Raw genomic sequence first — 16,187 nt, forward strand, 5'->3', positions numbered from 1 at the left:
TCAGAAATTGATCGGTCATTATTTAAACTTTTTATATTGATATATCCAGTTTTTAAATGAATATAAATGAAATGAGCATTATATAAATTAGTATTGAGTGTTCTAGTTTACATGCAGCCTTATGATATCATATATTGAGCAAAAAAAGCTTACATAATTCAATTTCAGGTGCTCTTACAGATGATGCGTTCCATTTGCCTGCCCAGTATAAGAAAAATCTGTGCTTCTAGCATAATAGAAGCTTGTACTCAGTGGTGGGATTTTATGAACATTTAAGAAGTGGGGCAAAACTGTGCAAGCTATAGCTCAAGTGGTATGATTTCTAATTTTTAAGATAGAGATAATTTGTTTGATTGGACTTATTTGTTTTAATTATAAAATATTTTATAAGTTGAAGTCACACTAGGATGCATCAAAACTTTTGTAGATGCCAGTTACAGGACCCATGTCAATGATAAATTTTGTATATGTATATATAAAGAATGTTGTGATGAAATAATATTTTGATTATTTCAAAAACAGATTTGATGAAATAAATACTTCATCTTGAGAAAGACTTGGTGTCTCGTTGTTTCTTGGTTTGATGAATTAGATTAGCCTCTCTAGTGGGAGATGTATTATACAATAAAATTGTTTTATCACTTTGGGAGACTAAGGCTTCATTTGGGATGACTTTCTTGTTGCTTCTTAAAGCAGCTTTTTAGTATAAAAATTTTAATTTTTTTCTTAAAAAGTTGTTTTAAAAAGCAACAAAAATCGTCCCAAACGAATCCTAAGATTTTATTAGGGACGGCTTTATTGCTGCTTTAACAAGCAGGAAGAAAGCCGTCCCAAATTAGGTTACATCACAGTTAATTGGCAATGCATTCTATGATGAGAACATATTTTTCTTGTAATATGGAATGATTACCTTTCATGTTTTGTTGCAACTGCTTAGCTTGCTCTTGAGCTGAATACATGGAGTTTAACTATGAAGAAGTTTTTGGAGTTCAAGAGAGTTGATGCAAGATAGGGTTAACTTTGAACAATTGCAACATCCATAGTTATATTTAGCTTTCTTGAACTATCAATCTAATTTGTATTTCTTTTATTATGAATTTTCCTTTGTAATGAATAGATATTTGTTGTGGTGTAAGAATGTCAAAAATGATAAAGGTTAAGTTTAACTTTAGTCCCAATGAAAAATCAAATGTTGTGATCTCACCTTGTTGACTCATCAAAGTTTAATTTCTTACTTGTTCAATTATTCAAAGGCCTCATAAATACTATAAAGTAGTGTGCCATCTCCTAATAACATGTAAAAGAATTATTAGCCATTGTGGTAAATTTAATAATGTTTGTTCAAACTCAAGCACATAGCGCTTCAACTCTACACACCAAAATCTTCATACAATTACCCCAAATAGCGAGCAATTATTACATCCGGTGTCCGAATGCGTTCAGAGACCAATAACCACGTGTCACGTCACCTAAAATTTGGTATTTTGGACTCGGTATTGCTTGGTATACATTCGGACCGTTCGGTTTTTGACCGGATGTAATAATTTCTCCCAAATAGCACTTGAAATTCCTTCCTAACAAGTAACATCAAAAGCTTTTTATAGCATTTCGACGCTTACCTTATGGCCTAAATTAGCTCTCCTCTTAGGATTCGTTTGGGACGATTTTTTTATTGATTTTTAAAACATAATTTAAGTACAAAAGTTGTCCCAAACAAACTCTTAAGACTTATTTGAGATAATTTTCTTTGTGCTTTTAAAAAAGCTGTATTAAATTAAGCCTAAGGCTTAATATGGGACAACTTTCTTGTTGCTTCTTAAAGTAGCTTTTTAGTATGAAAACTTTAATTTATGTATTAAAATTATTTTAAAAAGCAGCAAAAAAATGGTCCCATGTAAAGCCTAAATCTTCTTATAAGATTAGCCTCCTAAAAATAATCCAAAATCAGATAGCTTTCTTGAAACTTGTGGCCAACGTTAAACAATAACCTTCCCAAATTTTCCAAAGTCTTGGATAACTTATAAGGCTCTCATACATTTCAAAACAGTAAATGAATTGTATGATCTCAGTCCCCCATTTTATGAGTCCATCGTGCATTATACATCACAGTGATTATCAGAAATGTAGGGGGATTGGAGTTAAATAATTAGTGTATTATATGAATCAAAGCTACAACTATACTCGTGGCTCATATCTAAGGTTTCAGTTGGGATGATTTTCTTATTGTTTTTTAAAGCAGTATTTTAGCATAAAATTTTTTTGTATTAAAAATTTTTGTACTTTAAAGTTGCTTTTGAAATCATTAAGAAAGTAGTCCCAAACAAAACTTAAATTAAGCTACAAATGAAGATTGATGGTTTTTCTTCTTCTAAAAGCTACACAACATTGCATAATGTAATAAACTAACCGCTTGTTTGAGACAGTTTTTTTATTGATTCTTAAAGTTTTTTTTTTTTTTTTGAACAAAATTTTTAAGAAGACAATGGAGAAAAAGGATTCATGTAGCCGACCCCATGTAGTGGGATAAAGGCTTGATGTTGTTGTTGTTGTTGTTGTTGAACAAAATTTTTAATTTTGTAGTAGAAAGTTATTTTAAGAAGCAGTAAAAAAGTCGTCCCAAATGAAGCCTAAGACAATTCATCATAATAATCTCCGCAACAACAAAACCAATTCATGGAAATAGTGAATTAGCGATTGAGCCAAGATTTTCAAATGAGATGAGTTGGGAGAATTTACTAAACATTTGAGTGAAGATGCAAATCATCTATAATTTGTAATTTGAGTGGGAGAGTTTACCAATGATTTAAGTGAAGGGGCAGATCTTCTATTATTTACTAATTCTTTTAAGAATTTAAAGATTAACCCTTCATACTAAATATTCAAAAATAAAAAAAGAATTAGGAGGGTTAAGAGATCCTCCAAATAAATGATTTTTTTAAATAAGATTAGATAATAAAAGTTGATTACTTTTGATAACCAAACTAACTCAAGAATTAGATTAGTTAGTGGATAAGATCATTCAATATTATAAACATCATTGAACACAAAAGCATGATGAGATACTATTAAGATAGCATGCGAAAGCCATACTCACAAATAATTGTTAAAGTGATTAATTTATTATTAGATTATATCAGAGATTTCTCATTAAAATGAGCCACTTAATTAGTTTTTAATTGATTAGGCACTCATGCTCCATAATTAAGAAATAGCTTCCAAAACAACTCTCTTGAAAAAAAAAATTTGTCACAATCAAAATGGAATGTTAATTACAAAATATTGAAGTAGTAACTCGTAATGTAACCAGTCACCCTAGGGGTGGCAAAAAATGACCCAATCCTTCAATTCGATTTGAAAAATTCATGTTTGGGTTGACCCATTTAATAAACTGATCGGGTACAGGTCTCAAATTCTGACCTATTCATTAAAAGGTTATGTTCGGATTGACACATGAACTCGATTTTAGCTTGAAAGTGATTTGTATATTTTTTTTTTTAATTTAAATTCTTTTGCTTGTTGGAATAATCTCCTTATTTTTTTTATCAATTTATCTAAATTTGATAGGTGACAAATTATATTAAAAAAAATATATAAAAAAGAGTTATCAAGTCAGTTTCTTCTGACTTGGGTCTCTAGCGGGTTGGATTTGAGTCTATCATTTTGACTAGTTTATTAAACGAGCTGAATTCAAATTAATTGAATTTGAATAAGATTAATTTTGAAATCTCTTTTTGAAACCCCTACAGTAGCCTCATGACTACAGAGAGATTATTTTGTACAGAGACGAATTAGCTACGTCATCTAGTACCGAGCAATATCGAGTTCACTACCGAGCTTGGTATCGAGCAGTACCGAGTAGGGAGTGACGTGGCACATTTTTATTGGACTTTGGACGACGTTCGGCATCCGCACAGAATAATTCATCCATGAATTCTAGGCATTTTTTAAAATTTACTTAATTAATTTTTTTTATTAATTTTGTGCTTAAAAACTTCACCTTTCATATTTGAATCATTGTTGGAAGTGCGTAAGCGGTATGAATTTTTCTTAATTCACCCAAATGTAAAGAGAGAGAGAGAGAGAGAAAGTCAAGCACCCACAAAACTTAACTTCGTTTTAATCTTGGTTATAGCGAGTGAACTGTACCTTCTTCCCTTCTCTCTGCCTCTCCCTTCTAGGATGTCAATGGCTTCGTTGCTTCGAATAATACCATCCCCTCTCATTCTCCTTCTAATCTCCATCACGATTTCGGCCTCCGAATCACATCCGATGCAAGGGGCAAGCTTATTTGGATGAACCCTATCTTTTATCGCTAATCACAAGTAAAAAAAAAAAAAGATTTATAATTGTTGTTTGCGCTGCGATCTGCAGATTTGTTCGGTGGAGTGCGACACAGAGCTCACTTCTTCTTCGGGAAAGATTCTTATAAAGCAAGGAACTGTGGTCAACGCTCATCACAAGGTTCTAGCGGATGTTTACATAGAGGACGGGATCATCGTCTCTGTTCGCCCTAACATTGCGGTACATGGCTCCTTCCGGTGATTAATTCTTATTTCTATTTCCAAGGCTCTATATATGTATTTAGAGTAATGATACGGTTCACTATACAAAGAAATCAGCATCATTTTGTGTCATAAAAAGATATGCAGCTTTAAAGTTTTATCAAATATAAGATTTATTACCCTAATTTAAAATTTTATTAGATATAAAATATATTCTTCACTTATAAGGAGGTTTTAGAGAGAATGGCTCGGTTCTTATTTTATTAGATGCAACTCTTCTGTAAGGTCTTATTTTATTCGATACAAGGGTTTTTTGGTATCCTACTGCATGCAGGATTCAAGCAAAATGTAAATCCCACCAAATGAAATTTTAGAGACTTAATTTCAATACCTGTGCTGTAATTGAATTTTTTAAAATAGGACTTTCAATCCCCAACACTGTTTGGCAGTATTGAAGCTAAGGGGCTATTTGGTTGGCTTAAAAAGGAATGCAATATAAAAATAATTCATCATTGATGGAATACTTCGGAGTTGTTTGTATGAGTGTAAAATAAATGCAGATATTTTTTTTTTGCTAGAAGTAAAATGAATGTAGTGTAAAGTCTAAATATATTGTTGGTTGGTGGCCGAAAATGACAGTGATGGCGACCGGTGGAAGTCGGCAGCGAAGATCGGCGGCAACGGATCATAGGCCCCCGATGGTTGCGGATCACCGACGGCGACGACTAGGGCTGGCGATGATGGTTGTTGGCAGTGGAGAGTGGCGGTGGACGGTGAAGGGCAGCGGCCGCTGTGGATGGCGGCGATGGTCGTTGGCAGTGGCGTGTGGCGGTGGGAGGCGACGGGCGGCAGCAAAGGCTAGCAATGACAAGGCAATTTGATTGCGATGAAAGATGAATTTGGTCAAAAAAGTCGAGTTTTTTTTTTGGGAAATTTACATACATACCACTTTATAACATTCTATTTACATATCTAACACCTAAAACTTTAATATTACATAAATACCACCCTATATTATTTTAATATCAAATATACCACCCATATTTCCTTCCTACCACTCATATTTTCATTTCTACCACTCATATTTCATATAAAAATGAACTATGGGTGGCATATTTGTAATATTAAAGTTTTAAGTGTTAAATATGTAAATAGAATAGTATAAAGTGGTATGTATGTAAATCTCCCTTTTTTTTTCCCCTCAAAAATTAAGTAGAATACTTCACACTACATTTAGAAACTTTACACTGCATTCATTTTTTATTGAATCAAACATTAATATTTTCAAAACTCATACAAAAGGAGTACTTTACACCCACTTTACTTCAAACCAAAGAGCCTCTAAATATTGCCTGGGTCCTATCTAAAATATTATACCAAGCAGTCCCATAACTTGCTTCACTCATTATTTGGTAATTGATCCAAATATGCAAATCCTTTAAAGTCATTAATTTGGCGCATCCTTTAATTTAATAACTACTAAATATGAATTTGTCCATATAACCTTTCACATGGGTAGGTAATATGGCGTTTTTTGAAATGTGAATTAATAATTCTTGTTGTAGGTTTTGTCCGTATAAGCTGTCCATCTAGGGCATTACTTACCCTAATTAGTGTTATAAAAAATATGTATAGCTTTTAATTAGATATATACATGTTTTAAACAATTTTAATTCTAATCAAATATATTTTTAAGGTGTTTTACTTATAATTACTTTGATTCAAATATAAGCTCTCATCAGATCTAATATTTTTTTATATGAGATTTTATTATATACAAGCTTTTTTTTTAATTTAAGATATTTGACCTGAAAATAAGGTTTTAACGTTGATATTAGAATTGTCATAGACAAGTTTTTTTTTCTTTTCCACTATAATATAAAGGATTTCACATAGAAAAAAGGCATTTCATCTGGATGAAAATCTGTGTAAGTCTTTAATTTAGTACAACGTCTATGGAATAACTACGAAATTTGAATTTTGCCAAATAAACTGCCATATGGGTAGATGATATGGCCTTATTTTTAAATCTGAATTTTCTTGGGGAGTATTTGTAATTTCATGTAACTTTTTGTTTGCTATGTGAACCAAAAGTTGTTTTCTTTTGTGTAAATTTTGTTGTAGTCCAGTTGGTATGTATCTCAGGATCTTTCTTATCAGAGATGAAAATATGCTTTTTTTTCAGTATTTGTTATTAATTTAAAGAAAAATGTGGAGAAAGATTACAAGTTGTTGGAACCATTCATCTTCAGTCCTTTTTTGTTTTGTGGTGTTACCTTCTTGAAAGATGAGGCCAAGCTTGAATAGGATAAGCTTGTTGCTATAATTTGTCTTATTTTTTTTTTATGTTTGTTGTCTTATTTACACCGTTTCCATGGAACTCTTATGAACCATTGGTTTGGATATGGTCACCGGTGCCAGCGGACTACTAACATGATGGTTGATGCTGTGTCGTGGCACATTTGTATCTTAAATGAACATGGGTCTAAAAAAAACCCATTTAATTGCATAGCTTTATTTTATTGTTGTTATGCTCGCTATAATAAATACTGTTGTTGTCAGGTCCCAAGTCCTGAAAGAGAAAAGTGGAGGGTTGCCTTAGGTAGTCGACAACCAACATAAAATTTGTCAAATAATCATAACATGAATCATTTAATACATTGTGTTAATGTTAGGGTGTTTCCTGGAAGCGTTGTATTGGCGCCTAGGTGCAGTGTTAAATAAGCAAGAGTTCCCACATCATTGACAGATGTGAAAAAAAAAAGCAAGTCCAAGAACCTATATTTATGATAAGAACTTGGAATATAGACTCTCTTACAGCCAAATTAATGTAATTAATAGATATTATGATTCATAGGAAGATAAATATTCTATGCATTTATGAAACTAAATGGGTTGGAGAGAATCTTAAGGAGATTGATAGTTTATGATTTAAATTATGGTATTCTAATAAGAGTCGTACTACAAATAGTGTTAGCGTGATTATGTATAAGAGTTTAAAGGATAATATTGTAAAAATTAATAGAAATGAAGATAAAATTATAGCTTTAAAGATTATTATTGATGCCAAAATTATTAATATTATAAGTGTTTATGTTCCTCGAATAGTTTGGATATGATTTAAAATTAAAATTTTGAAAAGATTTAGAAGAATTAATATAGAAGATATCTCTTGAAGAAAAAAATAAATTGTTGGAGATTTAAATTCACGTGTTGATAGAGAGACAGATGATTTTAAAAGCATTCATGGTGACTATGGGTTTGGAGAGATTAATGAAGGTGGTAAGATTATATTAGATTTTTGTTTTGCTTATTATTTTATAATTGTTAATACTTTATTTAAAAAAAGAGATGAACATCTCATTACTTATAATAATGGATATAGTAAAATTCAGATTAATTATTTTCTTATAAAAAATAGATCGTTTAGATTACAAAGATTATAAAATTATTCTAAGTAAAAGTTTATGTAGCCAACACCGCTTATTAAACTTTTGGCTTTACCATCAAGTGTGGAAAAGTTGTTGGACCTGATGATCTTCCAATAGAGGTCTGGCAATGCTTAGGAGATGTAGGAATTTTTGGCTTATTAAACTTTTTAATATTATTTTGAAGATTAAAATGTTAGATGAGTGGAAAATGTGTGTTGATTCCTAGTTTTAAGAATAAAGGTGATGCACAATATTGCATGAATTATAGAGGAATTAAGTTAATGTGTCATACTTTAAAACTATGGGAGAGAGTTATGGAGCATAGGTTGCGGACTTGCGGCACGATACCAATATTTTTCAAAATCAATTTGGATTCATGCCGGGTAGGTCTACGATGGAAGCTATACATTTATTGAAATGTTTGATAGAGAAGTATAGAGAGAATAAAGAGGATCTGCATATTTAACAAAAAAAAAGAGGATCTATATATGATATTTATTGATTTAGATAAAGCATATAATAAATTTCTAAGAGAAGTGCTATGGAGAGTTCTAGAAAAGAAAGGGGTTAATAATGCTTATATTCAAGTCATTAAGGATATGTATGCAAGAGCTATTACTTGTGTTCAAACACAAGGTGGTTTGACCAAGTATTTTCCTTTTTCAGTTGGATTACATCAAGGATTAGCCTTAAGCCCATATCTTTCTTTTTTTAGTCATGGATGTTCTCACTAGACATTTGCAAGAGGTTGTACCCTGATGTATGCTTTTTGCTAATGATATTCTTCTTGTTGATAAGATTAGAGAATGAGTTGTAGGTAAACTTGAATTATGGAGCTTAACCTTAAGTAAAGGCTTTCATTTGAGTAGATCTAAAACTGAATATATTTTGTGTAATTTTAGTAATAATAGATATAGTGGGTGGATTGTGACTTTGGGTGATCAAGTTATTAATAAGAGTACACGTTTTCGATATATTTGATCTATTGTTTAGAGTGATGGTGAAATAAATGGAGTTATTATTATTAGAATTCAAGTTGGATGGTTGAAGTGGAGGAATGCATCGGGCTTGTTGTGTGATAGAAAAGTCCCCCTCAAACTTAAGGGAAAATTCTATAAGATCGTGGTTAGAACTGCAATGCTTTATGGTGCTGAATGTTGGCCATTAAAAGAGAAGCATAATATTAAGTAAGTGTTGCAGAGATGAGGATGCTCAAGTGGATGAGTGGCTTTACTCTTAGTGGCGGGATATGAAATGAGCATATATGTAAAAAGTTTGGAGTAGCTCCAGTGGAAGATAAGATTAAAAAGAGTCGCCTTAGATGGTTTGGTCACATAAAACGACGGCCTTAGGAAAATAGATGTATTAGATTTGACTTATGTTAAGAAAGGTAAAGGTAGACCTAAAAAGACTTGATTAGAAAAATATTAGAAATTACCTTTCTTTTTAGACTTAAATGTGAATTTGACTCTTAACATGACACAATGGAGAAAAAAGATTTATGTAGTTGACCCTATATTATTGGGATAAAGGCTTGATGTTGTTGTTTTTGTTATGCTCACTATAATGGTACGAGTACCAAAAAAAACTAGGGTACCTTGACAGTTTGGTTATAATAAAATATCAGGAATTATTTTTTTAGATGGAAGATATAACCATTCTTAGTTGTAGATGAAACCATGCATTGCAATAATGCGTCTTCATTTTAGGGCTTTTATTTATTTTTTTTAATTTTCTAGAACTGTAATCTTCATCCTCATTTTTTATTTTGGATTTACAGGTCCACTTATTTTTTGTAGGTTTGTTATAAAAGCTGCCTATTTTTTATGATTCAGCATGAACAAAATGATCTCAAAAGTTTTGGCTTACATTTGTTAACAATCCTTTCTTCAATTATAGGTCAACTCCTGGCTAGCATGTTAGCGCGTTACTGAATTGTCTTGAGCTTGATTTGTTATAGTGCTGATATCAATCCCATCTTTCCATCTTTCATCATTAATCTAGGTTGTTTTCTTTTTTCGAATGGTCATTTCCAAATTCTCATATACATGTCTCCTTTCTGCCCTTCGATCCCTAGTCCCTACACATACTGTTTTGGTGTCTTTAACAATGAAGGCACTAATGTTTTGGTGTCTTTATCAATGAAGGCACTAATTTAGTAAGAAAATGTTAATGAGAGATTATTAAATCCTCCATTTTTTTGTTCTGATCTTTCAATTTTTCTTTACTTTTTTTTTTGCATAGAAATATCTGATAAACCAAATGCCATGGCAGGTTGGTGATGATGTGAAAGTTATTGATGCTACTGGGAAGTATGTCATGCCAGGTCTTGTTTTCTGTTGCGTTGGAAATTTGTTTGTTTATACCAGTTATAATTTATTTTTATTAGGATTAAGGTGAATTTATTTTGGATATCATTCTCTGGTGTTGAATGGGATTTCCTTATACAAACAATTACAACTGTGACAGGTGGAATTGATCCGCACACGCACTTGGAGATGGATTTCATGGGAACTGGGACGATAGATGATTTTTACACTGGTCAAGCTGCTGCACTGGCGGGGGGAACAACAATGCATATTGACTTTGTTATTCCAATTAATGGGAATCTATCTGCTGGTTTTGCATCTTACGTGCACAAAGCCAAAAAGTCTGTCATGGATTATGGTTTCCATATGGCCATAACCAAGTGGGATGAAGCAGTTTCAAAGGAAATGGAACTCATGGTCAAAGAAAATGGTTTGAACATTCTTCTTGTTGAAAACTATTTTTCCGTTTTATATTCACTTGCTTGTTATTTGCTTACTCTGCAATATTAATTTAACCTACTGATTTGTGCTCAATGATTATATTTACCTTCACTGTTTTCGTACATGTACCAGGGATCAATTCTTTCAAATTCTTTATGGCATACAAAGGAGCATTGATGATCAATGACGAGCTTTTACTTCATGGTCTTGAAAAGTGCAAGTCTCTAGGTGCGCTAGCCATGGTCCATGCAGAAAATGGAGATGCTGTTGCTGAAGGGCAGAAGAGGATCTTTGATCTCGGAATAACTGGTCCAGAGGGGCATGCACTTTCAAGGCCTCCTGTGGTAATGCATTGACGGATATATTTCTATTTGAATCTTAATTTCCACCATTGATTTAGCCTGATTATTTTGTTAACTTTGAAAACTGTCTCAATCCACGAGTGAGCTTTTTATTTCGTACATACAATTGATGTTTCTTTCTTATATATATTACAACTTAGCAACTTGCATTTTTCATGACTTTTGCATTACTTCAGTATCATATTCTTATTTCTTGAAGATGCAAAATGTTACATATGTATATAAAAATTTTGTATAGACGGTTTCCTAAGACATAATTGTCTTTACCTATTTCTATTTTTTTATCTGCCCCAATTGCATGGTATCTACATCATACCTCCCTGTGATTGGCATTGTTTTCCGTCTAACAGATCATGTATATGCAAAAATGTTTTAGATTATGATATGCAACAACTATTTTTTAGCAATTTGTCTCTTCCCTCCTATGATGCACGGACATTATGACACAGGCACGACTCGACATGAACAAACAGGTCAATTATTAAAAATATAGGACAGATATAAGTTGGATGCACTATTGTAATTTTTATATTTTAAAAATAGTGTATATAAATTGAATAAATAGAATATTAAGTGTAATTAAGAAATAATAAGTTATCTTAAGAGGTTTTGTGCTTAGCATGATTAATATTAGGATGTTGATTAATATTAGGATGTTGAGAGTCAAGTATCGATGTCGTGTGTCTAGCATTGAGAGAGGAGATGACAGTATTGTCGAGAGTCAGGCATATTTATTCTCGTAGTTTCCAGAGAGTATTGATGGGAGCCTACACTTACTCGTTCATTCAGCTTACTAAATTAATAATGTCCACTAAGTGTAAACGGTTGACTGGACTTGAATAGTTCTACAGTTGAAAAAAAAAAACTATCATCCTATTTGGTCAAGAGAAAGCAAGGAACTAAACTGCGATTTATCTAATTAGCTATCATTAAATTCTTGTTTTTATTGGAATTGATCCAGAATTTGAAGTTTCATGCCATTCTATTGTAGTTGGAAGGTGAAGCAACTGCCAGGGCAATTCGGTTGGCTAGCTTTATTAATGCACCACTGTATGTTGTTCATGTGATGAGCATCGATGCCATGGAGGAAATTGCCAAAGCTAGAAAATCAGGTCACAAATTATTTCTTAGAAGATTACTTCATTTCTTGCTATATACTATGCCATGCATCTTTGTGACATTACATTGTGATTTTCCGTAACAATGTTTTAGTATTTTAAGGTTTACTTATTTGGCATATGCTCATAACTTTCTTGGTTTTGTTAGAGTTATGAATCCAGAGACTTGACACCTAATTTGAAGGTATGAAATTGCTTGCTTGGAGCATACCGAGTATTGGTGCTTAGATAAACAGGATAATATATTGGGCATGGATACTATCATGCCTTAGTGTCTTTAGTGCCATTTTCCCTTGTAGATGCGTGAGCTGCTTTATCTTTCTTCAAACAAAAATGGCTCCTGGTCTAATTTTTTAATTAGATGTGACAGGTGATGCACCTCAAAGCAGAGAGCCCTTTTTATTTGATCATACCAAATAGGCACTAGTAGCTGGAAAATGAATTGCTAATCTTTAGTTAGGCCATTGAATTAGATGTGACAGGTGATGCACCTCAAAGCAGAGAGCCCTTTTTATTTGATCATACCAAATAGGCACTAGTAGCTGGAAAATGAATTGCTAATCTTTAGTTAGGCCATTGAATTTGTCGGGCCAGCTCAAGAGAAAGTTAGTGGCAAGTGAACTTGCAAGTTGGGAACTTGGCTTTATGATGCAGGATATCTTAGGGTCTTTTACAGTCTAGATTTTTCTTTGTTTATCTCCAGCTACCATCTGAAATTGATTCGAGCAAGCATGCGAGAACAACAATCAACGGACTCAATGTCATGCATAATGGGGTTGAAACTACTCAATGTTGCTCATAATGAGCTCAAAGCCCCTCAACGTTGCACAAAATTGCTCAAATGCCATCCATTTGTGAAATGGTGTACGTCGATGTGTCAAGAGCATTAAAATTAATGAGAATTTGACCATTAATAGGACACAATGGAGAAAAAGGACATATAGCCGACCCCACATAATGAAATAAAGATTTGATATTATTGTTGTTGTTGTTATTGTATTTAAATGAGAATTTGACTCTTAACATGGCACAATGGAGAAAAATGATTCATATAACCAATCCCACAATGGGATAAAAACTTGTTGTTGTTGGAAGATACTTCTGTCCTCCTATCTCCCACCAGTCAGTATATTAGCAATTATAGACCTACATCAATTTAGTATTGAGTTGTGCAGAAGGATATCTTCTATATACTTCTTTCTGAAGTATTCAAATTATATTGCTATTCAAGTACCATTCCTTTTCCTTGGTCTTTTTTTTGTTTGCCAATATATTTTAATTGAAGTCAGTTCTTGATGGAACTTTCTATAATTGCATTCTCTGCTAGTATGCTTTTATTTTTTGATAATGTTTCTTCACTCTATATTAATTCTTCAATTCGCTTGAGAGTTGCAGGTCAAAGGGTTATTGGTGAACCTGTAGTTTCTGGTTTGACCCTTGATGAATCAGGGCTTTGGGACTCCGACTTCACAACTGCTGCAAAGCAAGAACCTTACTTATTTTTATTTTGCTTTTTTTTTTTTTTTTTCTGAAGAGTGGTCATGATACTAATGCTCGTTTCTTTCCTTCAAATAGATATGTTATGAGTCCTCCAATAAGGAGAACAGGACATGACAAAGCCCTCCAGGATGCACTTGCTACAGGAATTTTGCAGGTAGTAATAACTCTTTCATAACCTTGAAATCCTTTAAAAGCACTCAGGAACTATTTCCCTGTTTCACTTCTTTCTAGTTGGTAAAGTTTCTGTTGAGCACAGCCCATGGGCTATATATACTCTCGTTGATTGGAGAAATGAAGCAATAAAGTGAAGACTTGTTAAAACTTACTACCTTGTGTAACTGCAAAACAGAAAACATAGCTTACCGAAAAAGACTAATTGTAGGTAGTGTGATATGCACTTTTATTTTACTCCATAGAGCTAAATACTTATTATTTTACAAACAAAAAATTTTATCTTTAACTTCCAATTCTCAATTTCTTACGTAATATGCTCCACTAGTCATTTGCAGATTTTAATTTTTCTAAATTTGTGAGAGTTGAGAAACTTCAAAAAATCTTTCTCATGTGGTGCAGCTTGTCGGAACTGATCATTGCACATTCAACTCAACACAAAAGGCATTTGGGTATGGGGACTTTAGAAAAATTCCGAATGGCGTTAATGGTATGTTGCAGAATCTATGGATCGTATCATCTCTATGTTACTTTGTGATTGAATTTAGGCCCTTCTTTTAACCTCATTTATCTAAAACAAAGGTATAGAGGAAAGGATGCATCTTGTCTGGGAGACAATGGTGGTGAGCTGATTTATTTCAGATCTGCTTCAAATAAAACAAGCTGGTTCCATTTATACATTATAGTGCCAATGAAAGATTTGGGTTTGATCTTCATTAATACTTTACAAACATTGTAATTTCAGGAGTCTGGGAAAATATCTGTAACAGATTATGTGCGTATAACAAGCACTGAATGGTATGATAAGTCTATTAATTTTGTCAGAATTTCTTTTCTAGAATTTCACTTCATGTTAACATGGAGAATGAGCATCTGTGTGAATCACATATATAGAACTAATTAATAATTCTCTTTGCAGTGCTAAAATATTCAACATATATCCTAGAAAGGGAGCAATTCTAGAAGGTTCTGATGCTGATATAATTGTACTCAATCCTAATGCAAGCTTCAGAATATCTGCTATTTCTCACCATTCTAGATCTGATACTAATGTGTATGAGGGGAAAACTGGGAAGGTAAGTTTTGGCTCGCAGTTACGTAATATCAATGTTTGAAGCTTTACTTTCTAACTATTTAGAGTCCAAATCAATTTTGGTTTAGTTTCTTTCTCGTAGTAGCCATGATCTGACCTGATTTGGGCAATTTTCAAATATACGGAAAAAAAAAGTTTTGAGCTATTTTAAATCCCTCAAAATTTTATCTTATTTTCTTGCAAATCAAACATAAAACGGCGGCCTTCCAATGACCCAGTTAGGAGAGTAGAGGTATTAGATTTGACTTATGTTAAGAAAGGTAGAGGCAGACCTAAAAAGAATTGGTTAGAAAATATTAGGAATGACCTTTCTTTATTAGATTTAAACGAGAATTTGACCTTTAATAGGACACAGTGGAGAAAAAAAGATTCATGTAGCCGACCCCACGTAATGGGATAAAGGCTTGATGTTGTTGTTGTTGTTGTAAATCAAACAAAAAAATTATGATCCAGGGAAAAGAAATGCGATACACTCTTAATGCTTCCGACCAAACAGCCCATGTCGGGCACAGATTATCAAAACTCATTTCTGTTTGCATAGGGTCATTCCAGGATGTGTTGGCTTTATGAGATTAGCTTTCTAAATTTTTTTCAGACTCCTAAAATTTTCCTCTCATGCATTATTAGCTTCCCTGATGGGATTATTTTCTTCAGGGCAAAGTGGAGGTGACAATTTCAGGAGGAAGAGTGGTCTGGGAAGAGGGAAATCTGAAGATAACTTCAGGTTCCGGGAAGTACATAAAAATGCCACCTTTTAGTTATCTATTTGATGGCATTGACAAGGCAGATGCTGCTTATCTAGCTTCTCTTCGTTCTCCAGTTCATAGAACAGGAGCAGCTTACTGAGAACAGCAGCCTTGAATGAGATTTAGGTTTTGTTTGAGACGGCATTTTTATTGCTTTTAAATCAAATTTCTAGCACAAAAAATATATTTTTTATATAAAAAGCTGCTTGTAAAAAAACAGTCCCAAACGAAGCTTTATATGAGTATAATTCATAAAAGCTTTTAATTACATAACTGGTACTTTATTTTCAAGGATGTTAACCTTTTAAAGTGCTTCTACTTTGAGGTGGTCTATGAAGAGATCATCAATTATCAGTATATATTTGAAGTATTGTATAATTAGCTTTCTTGTACATATTCATTTATATGAACAATAATATTGTTTAGGTGAAAGAACTCGCAGAATTTTGTAGGAAAAATGCCTGTACTAAGCATAAAAACTGTTTTTGCTTTCTAGTTTTGGTTTATTGTTTAA

The 16,187-nt window shown here is 32.7% G+C and overlaps 2 protein-coding genes across 21 annotated transcripts in view; both read left to right on the top strand.

The window, feature by feature from the left end:
• The window catches only part of LOC110091869, a 76,289-nt gene extending 75,735 nt beyond the window's left edge, over positions 1 to 554 (top strand). For all 20 annotated transcript variants that reach the window (XM_028698712.1, XM_028698717.1, XM_028698718.1 and 17 more), the window contains one exon: positions 169 to 554. The gene's annotated coding sequence lies outside the window, so the exon portion shown is untranslated. The remainder of the gene's footprint in view (positions 1 to 168) is intronic.
• A 3,527-nt stretch (positions 555 to 4,081) lies between these two features.
• LOC110091871 (dihydropyrimidinase-like) lies at positions 4,082 to 16,108 on the top strand. The gene is made up of 13 exons (XM_020816150.2): positions 4,082 to 4,278; positions 4,372 to 4,521; positions 10,208 to 10,259; positions 10,403 to 10,672; positions 10,816 to 11,027; positions 12,037 to 12,157; positions 13,559 to 13,646; positions 13,739 to 13,817; positions 14,237 to 14,324; positions 14,417 to 14,457; positions 14,580 to 14,632; positions 14,754 to 14,910; positions 15,582 to 16,108. Exons 1-13 carry the CDS (start codon positions 4,180 to 4,182, stop codon positions 15,771 to 15,773), a joined length of 1,602 nt encoding a protein of 533 aa, XP_020671809.2. The 5' UTR covers positions 4,082 to 4,179; the 3' UTR covers positions 15,774 to 16,108.
• The last annotated feature ends 79 nt before the right edge of the window (positions 16,109 to 16,187 follow it).

The sequence above is a fragment of the Dendrobium catenatum genome, unplaced genomic scaffold, assembly GCF_001605985.2.
Source record: "Dendrobium catenatum unplaced genomic scaffold, ASM160598v2 fragScaff_scaffold_1126, whole genome shotgun sequence".
Taxonomy (NCBI): domain Eukaryota; kingdom Viridiplantae; phylum Streptophyta; class Magnoliopsida; order Asparagales; family Orchidaceae; genus Dendrobium; species Dendrobium catenatum.

Coding starts and splice junctions, on each gene's coding strand:
- LOC110091871 (XM_020816150.2), top strand. CDS start 4,180: ATGTCAATGGCTTCGTTGCTTCGAATAATACCATCCCCTCTCATTCTC. Junction 13,818..14,236: donor TTGCTACAGGAATTTTGCAG/GTAGTAATAACT, acceptor CATGTGGTGCAG/CTTGTCGGAACTGATCATTG. Junction 14,911..15,581: donor ATGAGGGGAAAACTGGGAAG/GTAAGTTTTGGC, acceptor TATTTTCTTCAG/GGCAAAGTGGAGGTGACAAT.